At 36.6% G+C, this 18183-nt stretch overlaps 1 protein-coding gene across 1 annotated transcript in view; it reads right to left on the reverse strand.

Moving 5' to 3' along the window:
- The window catches only part of LOC134798916 (organic cation transporter protein-like), a 41211-nt gene that overhangs the window by 8414 nt on the left and 14614 nt on the right, over positions 1-18183 (reverse strand). The window contains exon 3 of the mRNA XM_063771340.1: positions 7106-7361. Within this exon, the coding sequence (XP_063627410.1) occupies positions 7106-7361 (256 nt within the window). The remainder of the gene's footprint in view (positions 1-7105; positions 7362-18183) is intronic.

An 18183-nucleotide genomic window follows, 5' to 3' on the forward strand; every position in this document is an offset into this window, starting at 1 on the left:
TTGTATGAAAAACTTATTTTTAATGAAATTTGGCAGAAACGTAGTTTGGTGAACTACCAATAATCGACAGAGCGAGATCTTAGAAGAATCAATTAGGTATTGTTGATTAAAATTTTCATTTCATTTGGTTTGTACCTACGTAGTTGGACATGAAGAGAATTAGTCTGGAAGTAACGAAGTTAGAGGCCGCGAGGTTAGAGGTATGAAATAATCATGATCCTAGCTAACAGTTACTTCCAATATTGCTTTCAATATCACTTACAATATTGTTATTGTCAATATTTTCTATCCAAAGGTCAATCGCCAAAAGCAGTCATTTTATTTTAGCAAGGATACTTCTTGACCTCTAAAAATATATTAGCACGCTATTTCTAATTTACGATACTTAGGACGGTTAGTACAGTCAACAACAGAGCTATGAATACAGGCAAAGTGTCAAAAATATGTATACAGTACTTTATTGCCTGTACATTAAGGTCGTGTATACATATTTTTGGCACTTTGCCTGTATTCGTAGCTCTGTTGTTGACTGTACCTACATTTCTTTTGTACATACATCAGATGCCAGTGCCTTGCAATGACATTCAGCCTCGAACTAAGTAAAGTATAAACGTTACTGATTGTCTTTTTTATAGTTAACAATACTTACCAAGGAACCAGAATACTTTTTAAATATATACTTAGTACGCATACCAATATGTGATATTATTTTATAATCGAAGAATAATTTTCAGCTGAATATGTAAAGAGGTTATATACACAGAGTCAAGCTGTAGGTACCTATTTTAAAGTTGCAGGAATAATTAAAAATACTTAATAAAAATATGAAACTATTAAACTATAAAGGTGGGTATTTTTTTTGTAATCTGTGCTCTGAATACGATGGCATTAATCGTTATGGGTTTATCAATTATTTTAAACCTCTGTAACTAGAGTGGGCATCTATTGAGATGGACTAAGAATGCAGGTAGGCCATTAAACAGACCTTTACGGCCACTTACTTGTAATTAAGTGGCTATATATATCGAACTTAACGTCGCTGTCCCCATGAGGCAAGTTCAAGAATCTAGAACAATTATTGGAAAGCCGGCGTACTTAATTTTTTGCACTTTACTTGTAACAGGTTTATTTGACTTGGCTTAATCATACCTCATGACATTCTTCGTTTGTTTTACTGTTCAAAATGCTTTAAAAATAAACTCTGTGAGTTGTAGACCCCACCAACCCAAAACTGAATCGACAAAAATATTCTATAATTATCATTATCAAACCTGTTCACCAAATTTCACAAGAAACGGCAGAGATATGAGATATGCTCCCTGTTGAGTAGAACATCCGGACATACGAATGAATTTTGGCCCAAGCTGAAACGGAGACATTCGCTTTTGCTCGGTGAATAAAAAAATCTGGTGGCCGTTATGATACTTGATGTTAATTAGGTTTTGAAATGTCACGCATAACACAAGGTGTTTTAAAAATCCTGTTCATTATAATGGAACCACATTTGGGACAGGAAAAGAGTGCGGTTTTTGCAAACTTTTCACGCCTCACCCTAGAAAAAAATGTTATCTTTTATCTATCTACTTTTCATAGTACCAAAGTGACGCCGACCATATAAAATGGCATCAAGTGGACTGACAGTAAGATATTTGAAATTGAAATACCTAGTGTTGAACTAGACTTTTGACAAAAAGGAATGATGTATGCCACCAGCTATCAAAAAGTAAAGTCGAATACCGCTCCTGGTTCTTGAATCTTAACTGTTCACTTAAATCGGGGTCATTAAACTCAGGCAAGTATAATGAAATGACGAAGTGTTGGTGTTTTTTTTGTATTTTGGTTGCTGATATGCCTTATAATAAATAATGTAACTGCCATAAAATTATTTGATTTGAATAAAAAACTTAAATTACAGGGCACTGCGTGATCAATAGTTGTTTTAAAGCTCGTTTTTATCAGAAACCTGGCTGTTAGGAAGCCCATGTAGACACTAGACATTAGTCCTTAAAAAGTGATAGAGACATTATTGAATAAAACATTTTTAGGCTTTATTAAATGTAATAATACAATAAAATTTAATAATGTGTAAAAATCGTGAAAGTTTAAATCAGAACTTTTTATATAAGCCTTTTAAAAGGTTTCTGAAAAAAGCGAGTTTTGAAAACAACTATTCAATAATTTAATCATGCCCTGTAATTTAATTAATACCTATATAAAAATCTAATATATTAGTGTCTCTAATTTTAAAATATTATAACGCATGGAAACGATATGCTATGTCAGTTACCGGGCGTTCTAGTAGGTAGGTATAAAAAGTTCGAGCTAAAGCGGTTAGAGTTAGATCAAGAAAAGTCTACAAGTGGAAGTCTTATTTATACGTCATGACTTCATAGAAGTTTGACGTTTAAAATAACACTTGCACTGCGTGTGCTATCAAAATCGATGCAGACTTATCGTGGTCTAACTCTGTCACTTATCACACCGTCGCCGCATTCGAAGGCCGTAGTGTGATTATCGCAGGCGCGGCGCGGGCGGCCAACGGATGATTTAATTACTTAATCAGTGCTGTCGCAAGCAAAACGTATTATTCTTATCAAGTCAGTTTCAAATATGTTATTTTCCAAATATAAGTAACTTAATTTGGTAAAAAAGTGAAATACGTGCGTGTAGTTTGCACAAAAACACGATAGATAGGTACCATTAACCGGGGTGAATAGGGATAGGGAGGGCTGGGGTGAATAGCCACAAAACTTTAAATGTGATATACCTGATAATATCTTAAAAAATACCTAGACAAATTGTACCATGCAAAATCTAATTATTATTTTCAACCGAATGATACAATTTGAGTAGGTAAGTATTTTTTTTAATATTGTCAGGTAAATCACATTTTAAGTTTTTGTCCCTATTCACCCCAGCCATCCCTATTCTCCCCGGTTGACGGTACTCCCATATAGACCGAGGGCATTTATAAAATTTTAGGGTTTTACAAAAGTTTACATTTCCTTAAAATCTTTTTACACAAAAGTAAGTCATGCAGACACAGTAATAATAAGAAAGTGGACCTAGAACGGACCGGAAGTGGCAAAAACAGCAGAGTGCCGCTGCCGGAAAGGCTTAATTAACGAAGCGGAAACTAAGGTTGTTGCTAAGGCCTTATTATTATTAAACTAGATTTAATTAAAACATTTTATTTAGAGCAGGGCACAATGAAATCTGATTTTGTTCGTATCTGGAGCAAGCCAACTGGGGTAGTCTAGTTTGTTTTGATATGATCTTCAAGAACGATCGCGCTCTCTCTCTCTCGTGCCTGAGATTCGGGTTAATCTTATCAAAACCAGAGGGCTAATTATGGTCGCCTTTTTATCATCTGTCACCGTACCTGTCACGTTCTAACAAGTATGAAACGAAAGTGACGCATGACATGACAAGTGATAAAAATGCGACCATGATATCCGTGCAGAAGGGCTTAGTTGGCCGGCTATTTATCACTTGTCATCATGCTTTTCACGTTCTAACAAGTATGTAAGTGCGAAACTGACGCATGACAGGACAGGTGATAAAAACGCGAACATGATACCGATACAGTTAAAAACAAAAAAAAATTGCTAAATTAGAATTGACCTCCAGCAGCCCTAGCACAGGATGGGCGCGACGTATTTCGTTCGCTAGATAGACTACCCGTCTTTTTCTAAATGTATTAATTAGAGAGGGATGGATTATCATGGGCGAGATACTCTTGCGCCAATCATGTACTACGCCTCCAGGCCTAAAATAAGCGCACTATTTATCGTCTGTCATAGTGTCACATACGAAAGTGGAGAATATAGCAATAGCCGACCGACATTAGTGCAGCAGCCACTACCAATACGACAACTATCATATGATCCAAGTTTTTGGTTTTGTCTGACTTTTTTCTTCTATTTAAAGTGTGGGACTTGCTAACTATGTAAACAAACCGCCATATTAAAATTGTCTCTGAATGTCAATTTACTAGTGACTTTTGTTTACATAGTTAGCAAGTTCCATAAAATGAAACTTTATGAAAATTTGTGCCTTAGAGTCCTTAGACCATAGTTGGGCGATGAGATAGCATAATAGTAGTTTGTGTTACAAGGGATCAAACTGATATATTTCCGTCAAGGGCGTACATTGAATCCTGAGCGGAATGAGGGATTCAAGTGTTAACGCCCAAGACGAAATAATTTTGATACCGTGTGACTAGGGTTGCCAACTTTTTTTTGGTGGAATAGTATTTTCCAGAATAAGGCATCAAAAATATAGTACATTTCAAAAAAATATAGTACATTTAGATAAAATACTAAACATGAGGGTAATATACGTTTAATCGGAAATATAGTATTTTAGCGTACTATATATTTTTCCAAAAGTATATAGTACAGAGAGCCAAAATATAGTACAATACTATATAATATAGTACGGTTGGCAACCCTACGTGTGACACATACTGCTTTTCACATTAACTATGAGGAAATTGTTATGTTCCAAAATATGTATTATTTGACCAAAAAATCGTCTCCTACAACAGAAAAGTACAACTTTGATCCCTCCTAGCAGGGAAGAAAAGTGCCACTTTGATCCCTCCTAGCGGGGAAGCAAAAGCCCTTTTTTTCGAATTGGTGATGTGAAATAGTACATTGTGCAACATGGGGCGTAAGTTGAATATTGCAAACGAGAGTAAGTTAAATCGCGACGGCTTGCCGGAGCGATTTATAGACTCGAGTTTGCAATATTATTACGCCCCGAGTTACACACAATGTTTTTCATCACACTTGCGATACAAAAATTAAGTATAAAGACAAAAAACTGTTAATTATGGCACTAAAAACTTCATAACTCCATAGGGAGAACGCTTTTTCTATAACTCCCGCTAAACCTGCGTGCAATTCCACATTTACTGAGCAAGTGTGATGAAAATATTATTATTTTGCTGGCCTGCCCATGATGCCGGTTGTCAATGTCACTGTGCGAGTTTTTTGGGTGGTTTTATGGTAATTATATAAAAATACGTAAATATCGAGGTTCTTCAATAAATGTCAGCACGTATTTGCTCTTAACAAATTACTCGTTGGTACTTTTCCAACTACGACGAGTCGGCTTATAGTCGAAACTTATCAACTAATTGAAATTGAAATTCGCATGGATTTTGTTTTAAAGGATGACTCACGCTAGACCAGGCCGCGGCCGGACCGGAGCTTACGGCGCTTCGTTTTCTATGAAAAGCACCACGTGATCACCGATCAGCCGTCATAGCAAAATGACACGTCGGACGCTCCGATCCGGGCATGGCTCGGTCTAGCGTGAGTCGTCCTTTAATACTCAAATAACAATTTTTTATTTGTTTATCATCAGAACTACTTTTTGCAAACGCGTATTAACATATTTACATTAATAACAAACCATTGCTGCGTCCGCATTCACTGACCTCTGCTATTTAATTTTCATTCTTCCTTATATTTTGCTATGATTTGTCCTCGAAAACACATTGGAAAGGATTGATAACCAGTTTAGGTATGAATACAACCGCTTCATTCATAAAATCTTAGACATTTTATACTCTTACACTATTCACCATTTTAACTTGACTCCAAGATATCTTATAAACTCTGAGTGACCGAAGACCAGACATCTAATGGTTAATAGGGTAGTACCTAAAGCATCGTGAATAAGAAATCAAGTTGCCACGCCTTCAAAACAACCTACGTCATATTGTTGTTTGCAATATTATAGTGTTTGTCAATATTATCACTACCTACAAGGAGTAGAGTAAAGAGTCTGGTGTACGCTAGCCTCAGACATGGTTAATGTCAGATTTTACCAGCGGCAAAGCAGTCGTCGGGTCGTCACTCAAGCAAGGTACCGTAAAATGGGGTGAGTTGGGTGAAATTTGACTTTCAAACCTCGATAAAATTTTATTTTTACATGTGAAAACTGAATGGTGTATATAATAAGTGGTTCGGACGTTTGTATTTTATTTTGGGTAGTTCCATTTCATAACTTTGACGATAAAGAGGAAAACCCACCTCACCCCGTAGTGCCTCGTATTTGGGGTGAGAGGGTTTTTCATACAAAGGTGATTTTGGAAGATTGTTGGATCGATTTTTTTTATTATGAATATTACTATAGCTCCATTTTAAATTGGAATACATTATTTTTGTAGCAGTAGCCTTAAAATCCCACCTCACCCCCCTCTCAATCCTTCTCTCCCCATTCATAACCCATAGCTCCCCGCGAAACCTTCTCACCCCGTTTTACGGTACCTACAGTTCTGATTCAGTCTACACCGCATTACTGCTACCAACTGCTACAGTGATGTGGCGCGACAATGCGGCCGACTGCATGGCTGTTGCAAATGTAAAAGAACCTATGCATTGTTTTTGACATTTTCGGCAACGCAGTTGACAGAAATGTCGCGTTGCAATACCTACTTTATAAATGTCGGCAGCAATGCCGTAAATGTTAAATTCGATGATGTTGTCCGGAGTTTTGTCCGAATGACACCTACTTATAGAAACACCATTGGACAGCTCTCTACGTCGCTCAGAGTTGGTGGATAATCCCCTTTATAGTTGTATTAATCTACATATTCTAACAATTTTGATTGTGTCAATTATACTGGTTGATGGGTTTTTGATTGTGTTGCTATTGATAGTACAGTCAGACTCGATGTTATAGCTAATTCTATTAAAATGCAATCTGTTTAATAGCTTGTCGATTAATTTCTGACCATTTCCAACCATTTCGCACATATTACGAATTGATTTACTATGACCTAATATAAGTGGCTAAGCATCTGTTAATGTTCTATTTCCTTGTTCCTATGTACTTAATTGTAATTGTGTAATTGTAATTGGAATTATCCGTTGGTGATCCATAAATAAAATAAAATAATAGCAAATGTATTGTGGTCACACTTTTTATATCAATAGCGACAAAACGGTCTGAAAAACGGCCAATTGCGAGTCGGACTCGCGTTCCAAGTGTTCCGTACATGGGGAATGGTAATTTTTTGGTCACGCCATCTTTATTTGCTAAAATTGCGCAATAAAGTTTAAGTAAATAAATAAAAATCTTTAAAACTCACCCAGCACAAAACACGCAGTATAAACCCCACCCCCGAACGCTGGTTCCAGAAACTCAAACACCACGAACATGTTATAGTTGACCGACAGCGCCCGGATCAGCCCGAAGACGCCATTCGACACGCACGCAAAGACCACGGCGAGCCGGCGGCCAAACTTGTCCGAGATTAGTCCGGTGAGGGGAATGGACACGAAGAAACCGGCGTTGTGGACCGTGCCCACTAGGGTCCGCTTCCAGTCTTGGCAGGCCAGGTTGAACTGGAACAAAAGATCAAGTTAAAATCCCTACTAAATCTACTAATACCTACTGTAAAAGCAAAAGCAACTGTGTCTGTCTACCTCTTCATGTTGAGATGAAATTTGGTATGGATATCGGGGAAAACCATATAGGGACAATTTTTATCATGGAAACACCATGGAACTAATCATTAAGGTAGTAAATAAGTTTCAACAGTGTGACATAATGTGCAAAGTACAAAGGACGGGAAATAGGAATTGACGATGACGGCCGCATGTGGTGTTAAAGGCCGAGTGACAGGAGGCCGTTTAGTAGCACAAAGCCGGCAATTCCTAAAATTTACATTGATGTCGGTAAATTTGAATTCATCGACAAATTGATTAGCTTTATGTGTATTAAACTAATTAAGTACATAGTTCTTTTATGTACGTGTTTTATATGATGTATGTTTTTTGTGTTAATTAATCGGATTTAATGGTAAATCAATTAAGGCTAAATTAAGGTTCAACGAGTTGTAGTTTTCAATATGGCTAATTGCACAAATATATTTTTTTCAACAGGAAATAAGTAAGTGAATAATCTACAAAATAGTAGCCTTGCAGTACTAAAAAATTTGCTAAAATTTGTGCGAATTGGGCAATTATTCATAAAAGGCACTTCTCACGAAGTACATTGCAATTAATTTGCGTACAGGAAATAACCCCGCTTATTTTTCCACCGTGGTGAATGATGAATGTCGGTTGGTGCAAAAAAGCGTGAACGAACAGAGTAAACAACTATATATAGTATGTATCATAGTTGTATACCAACATATATATATATTTATACATACTAGTAGGTAATGTACTTAAGAACAATGAAAACGAGTCACTTTGTATGGTTTTCATAAAAAGTAACACTGACAAAATTGACTTTGACATACACTCGCGTGCAAAAATATTGCATCACTTTGCGTTTTTGTGTGGTTTCCAGCAGCGGCCGCTCGCGCATTAGGGGGTACTTTTCATATTTGCGAGTTCCTTACATTTAATGTCAAGATGGTAGGAACGTAAAAAAAAGGTTTTAGAGGGATCAAAATGTACAATGTACCTAGGTACCTATGTACTATGTATGTCTCGAAGTGTAATGTATCTAGCGTGCAAGATATCATCAACAATTTAGGTTACCTACAACAGGGCATTGTTTCCTAGTGTAAGTAAACTAATACGATAATTCTGGATAATTAATAAAGGATGTCTTTGAACCACGTAAGATAATAATTATCTTTCCTCTATTTCATTATACAGAATTAGGTTAAAACTGCAATAGAGGTAACAGAATAAATACGGGCCATACATATCTCTATTCTATTCTATTCTATTCTATTCTATTCTAAATAAGAAAAACTGGATATCTCTATCTGTACCAGAGTCGTTAACGATGATTTTGTCCACAAAAGTGACCTTTTTTATAAGGTGTTCGCATTTATTCGCGTCTTTCCTGTAGACATCGCAAATTTAAGGCAATCTAAAGCTAATTTTTACACGGCACCTTTGGAGCGGGATACATTTTTCCAGTACTTGAGACTCAAATAACAAAAACGGGATAACTATGTACCAGAGTCGTTAACTTTGATTGTAATTGTCGACGTATACGTCTTAAAGTGTGATATATGTATAGTGTTACGCCGCCGCCGTGTTACTAAATTATATACTTACTTATCTATTTTTAGGCAACTAACACTCACATTCTGGTGCACGATTCAGATTTCACAATTTGTTATGGTTTTGATATTTAGATACGACCTTGAAGATCGCTCACGTTGACTGGTGCATGCGAAATGAAGTGAAAGTCGTGTGTGAGATACGCGTCAATCACCAAGACGTTCGACAAGATCGTTTCAAACACAAACACCTACACAATGGGTAAAACAGACAGCCCCATGTCCAGAGCGTGCATGGAAGAAGAGGAAACAACAAAACACATACTCTTAGGGCCAGTTGCACCAACCACATTTGACAGACTGATCAACGTCAGCCGGCGCGCCCCGGCGCTTTACTATGAAACTTTCCATCAGCTTTCCATACATAAAAATTTAGCGAACTCTTTAACGATACGAACAGTTTGGTGGAACCGACCCTTAGACTGCAAACAGGTAGAAGTATACAGGAGCAAATAGGAACGTTGGTACTCCGAGCACACTAAGCCCCGCTTGCATGGTGCACCCGAACCGGTTAACCCGAGTTAGTGGGGTGGTGCAAGTGACCCTAAAAGAGGCATTTAGCAACCTGAAAACATTGCTAGGCTTCATGGAGGAGCTGGGGTGGTTAGAGTAGCGCTACCTCGTTTCACGCAAAATAGCACAATGGTTGTCGATTTGCGGAAAATGCCCAGAAGCACTAACTAACTAAGGTCGTATCAAAACCAGCTTGAAGCTATAACAAATTGTTAAATTACTTAAAGAATCGACCTCTCTAGTCATTTTGACACTTGAATCAAGACGTCTGCGTATCTCAAACGTGTTAATTATATAACTTGAGTGAAGTTGGCAAATGTGGCGGTTAATTAGCGAAGTCTGGAGATCTTGAGACTTAGTTTCGTTGAATTAATACAAACGTAACCTATACTTCAGTACATACTGAGTTGTTTTGGTTTGTAGTGTGTAAGTTAAAATTGCTAGAACGTTCAATAATGTACCGTAAAACAACCTTACTTTAGTCCAGTGCTACAACTATAGTCCACAAGTTCAACATTTAAGTATATAAAAAAATACAATCTTCTTTTGGTTTTGCCTGAGTTTTACCTTTCTTTTATAAAAATATTTGACCCAGAAATGCGACATTCAAACTTCAAACTTCAAATATTTTATTGCCACAAAAAAAGACTTACTAACTAATACATATATGTACTTAATAATTATTGTGAGGCAATAGGTCTCAGTCTCAGCATGTGCTGTGCCGGTGGCTCAGCGCTGGTTTTCAGACCGAGCCTTTGAGTTGTGTGTCGGTCACAAACAAACAAACAACAAATTCTGGTGGTGCTTGTAGGTACATCAATAGGTAAGTACAAAAAGAAAAGAGTTCATTCCAATAATATTCTAATAAATATTTGAGTTTGTACCATAGTTATAAATAAATAATAATAAATATTATACTTAGGACATTTTTACACAAATTGACTAAGCCCCACGGTAAGCTCAAGAAGGCTTGTGTTGTGGGTACTCAGACAACGATATATATAATATATAAATACTTAAATACATAGAAAACAACCATGACTCAGGAACAAATATCTGTATCATCATACAAATAAATGCCCTTACCAGGATTCGAACCCGGGACCATCGGCTTGATAGGCAGGGTCACTTCCCACTAGGCCAGACCGGTCGTCAAGTTGGGAGCTTTTGGACTATAACTTTGGTGGTTTATTCGTATTTCGGTAACGTTTTTAGCCATTGATAAAGCTTGCGAAAATTGCCAGGATCGAAAGGGGTGTCACCAATGAGGTCCAATAATAAAATATTTCCACAATGTTTGCGATGGCTCGTCCCAACCAGCTCCCAAGGTGGCATGAAATTGCCTCAAGTCCATATCCGATCCGACCTTCTAATCTTCAAGAAAAGAGCATAATCTTAAAGGCTGGCAACGCACTACCAATCCCTCTGGTCAGCAGCAGAGTCTGGTGTAGCAGGTGATAGCGATAGATATCTTTCTCTATCTCGTAGCCAGGTGTCCATGGGCGACAGTAATTGCTTACCATCAGGCGATTATACGAAAACGCTATCTAACTCTTTCTCTTAGCGTTTGTCATATCGACGCTTAAGAATCAATACTGTCTAACTAACATTTTTGACGTTTTTTACCTTTTAATGCAGTTAGGTGCAGAAAAAAATAACGAAATGAAATGAAATGAAATGAAATGAAATGAAATTATTTATTGTCAGACCACAGGTACAAATATAAAAGATGTTAATGGTGATACAAGTCCTTTTCCGCAGTCTACCATATTTATGGTGTACAATATTTAATATCATGCACTATCTACATGCAGTCGAGTTATTTACAGTATTTACAAATACTACATAAAGTCCCCAGTTTTGTGTCATTACATTACATCTTAATAAAAACCTAATTAAACCTAAATTAGTCATTATTATTACCTTAATATTTTATAATTTGCCATTATTATTTAAAAAGTCAAGTGGGGAATAAAACATTTTGCTCAGTAGCCATTCATTAAGTGCTTTTTTAAATCTAGTATTGTCAAGGTTCTTAAATACATCTGGAATATTGTTATAAATTTTGATTGACATGGAAAAAATGCTATTTTTGTAAAAAATCGATTTAGTTTGATGCGTATTTACAAGTTTGTACTCGTTTCTCAAGTTACGATGGAATTTATCGTTCCTTTGATATAAATTAAGGTTTTTTTTTACAAACAAAAACGAATAGCATGCCATTATTGTCTAAATTTTAAATTATTTGTTACTTAGACAGTATTGATTCTTAAGCGTCGATATATGCTTGCATCCTCAGCTTTTGCTTCCAGGAGTCCAGGGTCGGACAATCGTTCTCCCATTCGCACGGTCTACGGCATTTTTTGTGACCAGCCGGGCTAGCACATGATTGGCGCGACAGTATCTCGCAGCGAGATAGACTACCCATCCCTCAGTTAGAAAAATACGGGTAGTCTATCTCGCGGCGAGATACTGTCGCGTCAATCATGTGCTTGGCCTACAGTGCGAGGAAAAACCTGACCTACTTAGGTATGTAAATCTATTTCATGGATTAAATAATTTAAACACGCAGTTCAAGAAAACTGAATTAAGGACACAAATCGATTCGCCAAAGAAATGCCATTTTAATGGGCACTGTTGCTGGCTCGTAAAAATAATAGCCCGGCGAAACTGCGCGAAATCACAATTACAGCACTTTGAGCCGATGTAAGTAATTGGTTTGCAGATGTAAGTGCGCGCACGTGAGTCACACGACCTTGAATTAGGTCAAGTTCGAGAAAAATAGATTAAAAGCATAGTGAGGAATTTTATTCGTCTGCTGTTTGACTGTTTCCGTTGTGTCAGGTAGTTAACTAAAGTGCACAACGAAGTAGTAACGAAAGTCGGTCATTTGTTTAGATTTATTTATTAAAGGTGACATTCGCATGTCCACTGCAGCTACATTATTGTTGTGTATTACTACAGCGACGTTGCAAATGCCAATTTTGGTGATAAAATAAGTGATGTTTGCCGCCGCATTACCACCGCGATTTTAACATTCCGAATTCGTCGCTCATTTTGTCAAAGAAATTGACAGATACAGCACAACACCCGCATCAAGGGTGCAGCAGTAATGTCGCAACACCATTTAATCACTCATAAGTGCTTGTTGCTAGGCCTACATGAATTTATTATATCGTCGTTGAGAATGCCAAATCCGGTATGTGCGCGATTTTAATCAAATTAATTAATACCTTATGTATTTTGTTGCTAGGTAACTATTTGTCAATCAAAAATCGAGCACATAACGGATTTAGCATTCTCAACGACGATATTTGAACTTTGAACAGTAATGCAGCTGCAATTGCCATATGATGAACGTCACATTCTATGACTTTCATTACAGTTGCGGCAGTGCTGCTGCGGCTGCTATCGATATATATGTCGGTGCGTGACTCCAGAAGGACGTATTGCAGCGTTACAGTTCATAGTTAAAGACGCCTGTATAAAGTCGATTAGCAATGTTTGGCTACGTATTATTGGGTTGTAACGAAATTCATAATGTTGTGTAGAGAGTAACGCCATCTATTGGCGTGTTGTTGAACTAAGATGACAGGTAGAAGGCTTTGGAACGTCAAGAGGTTTCTCTTGGGTGAACGTAGGCACGAGTTGGCATTTTTGTCGTTATGTTGGTAGACTGGTCAAGCAGGTTGACCAACTTGACGTTGAGGCGGGAGCACTGGAGCAGCGAGGCTCCGCCGCTGGTGTGCTTCTTGATCGGACCGCGCTAGAGATCGGACGTACTCGTTAGCCAACCTCGTGCCTAACTCGCCACGTTCCTGAAGGCTTATACCTGAAGGATTATTCTGAAAGCTTACATAATTCAACGTTCTTTATCCATTTAGCTAAGTGTTTTATTCCAAGTGTTATTTTGATTTCTTATGTTTCATTAGAAGCTTACTTTTGTGAAATAAAGAAAGGATGTGTTGTTTTGAAAGGATGTGATCTTTTATTTTACAACAAATCAGTTAGCATCGGTATAGTAATTGGTTCTTTTTATCATTTAGTACTGAGATATAGTAGGCGCTAGTATGGTTAACGAGTTCGAATGCTTATTTCATGCACTGGTAGCATACTAATTTAGCTGTGAAGTAATACATTGAGGTACTATGCCCACTGCCGTCGCCCGTGCCTCCGTCATATAGATGGTCAAGCAAATCTTGTCAGTAGAAAAAGGCGCGAAATTCAAATTTTCTATGAGACGATATCCCTTCGCGCCTACATTTTTCAAATTTGCCGCCTTTTTCTACTGACAAGACTTGCTTGACCATAGTATACACGGATACATAGTGTGATTGAAAAAAACAGAACAAGAAAGCCATGCAATGTCATATAAATTTATAATTACTTTCGTTAGTACCTTTTAATTTAGGCTGCAACTATGAATGTAGCATACGGGGTCCCTTTGTTTCCCATAAAGTTATTAATGTAGGTATTGTCTGTCAGATTATCATTAGTCATAAAACTGAAACTTTTTCAGGAGTTTCGTAAGGTTATCCTATAGATAAGTTAGGTTAGTTTTATGGCAATCCTGAAAAGTGACGCGTTTATGAACAAAATAAATTATGACTAACGAAAATGCGGGCGAACAATACATTATGACTTAAAACTTTTTGGGAAACAATAGAGACCCTCAGCATACCTATGACACAAAATTTATCTGAATATTAAATCATTAGTCAATTTTGATAAGAGATTACGTACGTAGGTATCAGTCAGATATTCCAACAATTAATAATTAACATATTTATTTTAACGAATGCGCAATGTTTTTATCGAATAAAATATGCACCTAATAATAACTTAAGTTTGTGCAAAAATATGCAAAATTATCAAGGATATTTTTTCCTGCATCAGCGATTCTACCTGCCACATGTAATTAACTATCGCGATAGCGGTCAAGTTGATTGTAAACATTGTAAACTTGGTCTTAAAATTAATTCTCGAGTGAATATAATTATACTTATATTGGATTTTAATTGGCTCCTTCTGGTGTCAAGGTATGTGCATCAACTGACATTCAATTTGATTTGATCATAAATTGAGTATTGACCAGCAGAATTAAGGCTCATACCCGATATACTCATACCATAGTCTAAAACCGCCAACGTTACGTAACTCCATTTCAAGGACATAGGGATTTGCAACTTTAGGCATCAATACCTAAAGTTGCGAATCCCTTAACTCATTTGGAGGAGATAAGAGGTATGCGACTTTAGCAGATGATGTGTCTTTGGTCGTGTCTTTTTTATCGTAGCAGGAATTTCCAAACTGGATGGTTCTATAGTTATACATTGGGTAGGTAGGTATTTTGGGTTGTCAAATTTAAAGCTTAATGCCGGTTTAAATTTACTTGAGACTACGACCGTCTTTATGCTTCATCTTTTTATTAATCCTTCTCTGAAATCTCACAACTCAAGGTCTCAAAGAGGCGACAATGGGCTAATTAAAAAATGTTTATAATACGATTTGTTGCTATAGAGTCTTTATAAATAAAGGAACCTTCTTTTTATGAGGTTTTGCTGATTAAAAAGTCATTGAAAACGCAAAAAAATATTGTTTTACCTATATTTTTCCGCACATTATGGTAAGCTTTGATGATTACTGTGTAACAATTGAATCTATAGGAAGCTAGCTTATTAAGGTTGTTTCCATATCGCCATTAAGGAAAATATAGCGATCACTGGACCGTGTAGGGATCAGCCATGCTTGGCGCGCACCAATGGTGCTGATGCTTGTATAGTGTACATGTTGGGAGCATTTGGATTCTGAGCATGAAGCTTGGTTGCATACTTAAGGTTATATGTACCTACCACTAAAACATTGTACAGCAGGCGTATTATGGATGCCTTGATCCACGTGATGAAATAACTGTCACTTTTTAACACCACGGGATAGAAAGTAACGGACACTGTTTTATCACGCTGTCACGTAGACAAGAACGATCATCATATCCGTACGGATAGCCACAAGGTAGTTTTAGCAAGATATGGGACACATTGGTTACCTTCGAGAGCATTGGATGCTAATCACCACCGTTATTATGTTTAAATCTAATAACCCGAGAGAATAAATACAAATAAAACCTGTTGTTCTGTCTAGAAGCTCACAAAAAGTTAAGGAAAACTGCATATATGTACATGTCTTTGAAGTCGATAAAAACCTATACCTAATCTTTATTTTTTTGAGGCGTCTTTCTAGATGTTTCTCTACCTAATCATAATTGAGTAGAATAACAATATACATACATATATTAGATATTTTAGTCATGTCGTATTTATTTGTACTTATATTGAGTGATTATTATTAGATTTGTTTGCCTAGGACGGCCAACACCCGGGCCCCTATCGACCCTAGTGTATCTATAGTATCCTTAATTTTTAGATTTAGTTTTTAAGTTTGTTTTCTGTAATATGACTTTTTATATTTGTTATATAAATAACTGCATCATGTAACTTATTTAATGAATATTAAATATTTCACACAAAATACTCGTGAAAAACATTTAACATGTTAACAACCAAAATTATTTCCCATGATTTATGTAACTTTGCATATTTTATTTCAAGTTATTTAATATCATGACCGATATAAGCTTTCAATGAACACTAACAATTTAAATTATTTACGCTTAAAATAATATGTATGTGAGAATTTATAATTGCATGGAATTTCGTTGCATTAACAATGTGCTGTATATTAACGGAATAGGCTGTTGTTGTTGTTGTTTTGCTTATGTAATAGAGTTAGACCAGGAAAAGTCTGCAGCGATTTTGATAGCCCACGCAGTCCAAGTGTTATTTACACGTCATAATTTCATAGAAGATTGACGTTTAAAATAACGTTTGCACTACGTGGGCAGTCAAAATAGCTGCAGACTGTTCTTGGTCTAACTCTAAAGATATTATCAGATATGAAGTTAGTACGAAAACTCATTGACGGAATAGGTTAAAAATAATTAAGTAATAGATTATCCATCATTAGAGCCTGGCTCTTGTCGGTGGAGTATGCGCCAGTTTTCGCGGTCTTCGGCCATGTTCTTGAGGTTCCTGTAAGACACAACATTTGCTTTTCCTTATAGTTGTTGTGTATAGCTTACTCGTGCTTTTCCTCTTTCTCTTCCTCTTCTAGCTTCGATCGGGAATATTTTAATGAATAAAATTTTATTTCGTTGGCATTCAGGGATGTCTAAAATGTATACCTATATAGAATTTAGAATTTAACGAATAATAATAATTTTGAACTGCGTATCTATCAAAAATCGTTAATTTACCTAATTTTTTTTACAAGTTACCGCCATTGTGCCGGTTTTTCTATCGAGTCGTTGAAACTTAACAAAAAACATTTTATTTATAAAACAATGGAAAACCCAGCAATTTTGTTTAAATTTACAGCCGAGGTTGACAATAACTCAAGTGTCATTTTTCCTGTCATAATAACAAAACGGTGGATCATTTGCTATGAAAACGATTAGACGACTCAGGCGAGCGAGGCGAAAATATATTATTGTTAAGGTAACTAATATCGTCAATGACCTTGGGCAGCACGTTGGTAAAATATAATCATGTAGACGATATATATGTCGTAGGCCGATCGTACGATCAGGCAGATCGTAATGTTCCTGTGTAATGTTCTGACGATAGTCACATCAAACCAATATATAGGTAGGATAGGTTCGTTAGGTTGCTTCAGATGCCCGAAGGGCAAACTGCCCAGAAATAGGAGCCCCGCGTAGCTCAGGGAACTCAGGGAACGAGTCAAAGATTTTTACGTTTCACGATATGCCTAGGAATTTCACGATATGCCTGATCTTACGATCGGCCGCCGACATATATACCTAGTTCGTTCGCGTTAAGAATGCAGTAAAATCATCATTGTCTGCCGGGCTAGCGAGGATGCTCGTAACCAATCAAATCATTCCTAATTAGAACGTATGCCTTCAACTTCAACTGATCATTGTGAACTTGACTTTTTACCAATAATACAATCGCATAGATGGTCCTCTTGCTATTCTAATCTAAGTTAGACAGATAACGGTCCCGAATTATCACGTTCGCCGGGCACTTTATGGTAGTACTAGCGGTTGACCAAAATCAGCTGCAAATGGTGTTAAAGGTATGAAAATCGGCACGATTAATCTTTAGGCCATTTGAATTAATTTGACCCGTAGCACAAAAAAAAACACAAACGGAAAGGAGTTATGATGTCATCTTTTTTTTGTATGGAAAATAAAAAAAAATGTTCAGAAACCTATCGTGTGTGATATTAAATGAAAGGGCATTTTGAGCCGGTTCTAAAAATATATCACATTATTATATTTCCGTCACTTGCATTCAATTAAAATAAAAATGATTTTTAAAATATACCAAGTCTGGGCTCCTCCAGATACGAAACCGTTGAATTATTTTTTGTAAAATATACCTCAAGTAATACCCAATATCCTCATATCTAACCCCAAGAAATTAATTATTTAGTTTTAGTATTTTTTTGAATTTTTTTATTATTACAAATTCTGATCTATCAATCTATCAATGAAACGGCCTCCTAGCCTAGTCGATAGTGACCCTGCCTATGAAGCAGGAGGTCCC

This window comes from Cydia splendana, chromosome 17 (assembly GCF_910591565.1).
Source record: "Cydia splendana chromosome 17, ilCydSple1.2, whole genome shotgun sequence".
NCBI classification, from domain to species: domain Eukaryota; kingdom Metazoa; phylum Arthropoda; class Insecta; order Lepidoptera; family Tortricidae; genus Cydia; species Cydia splendana.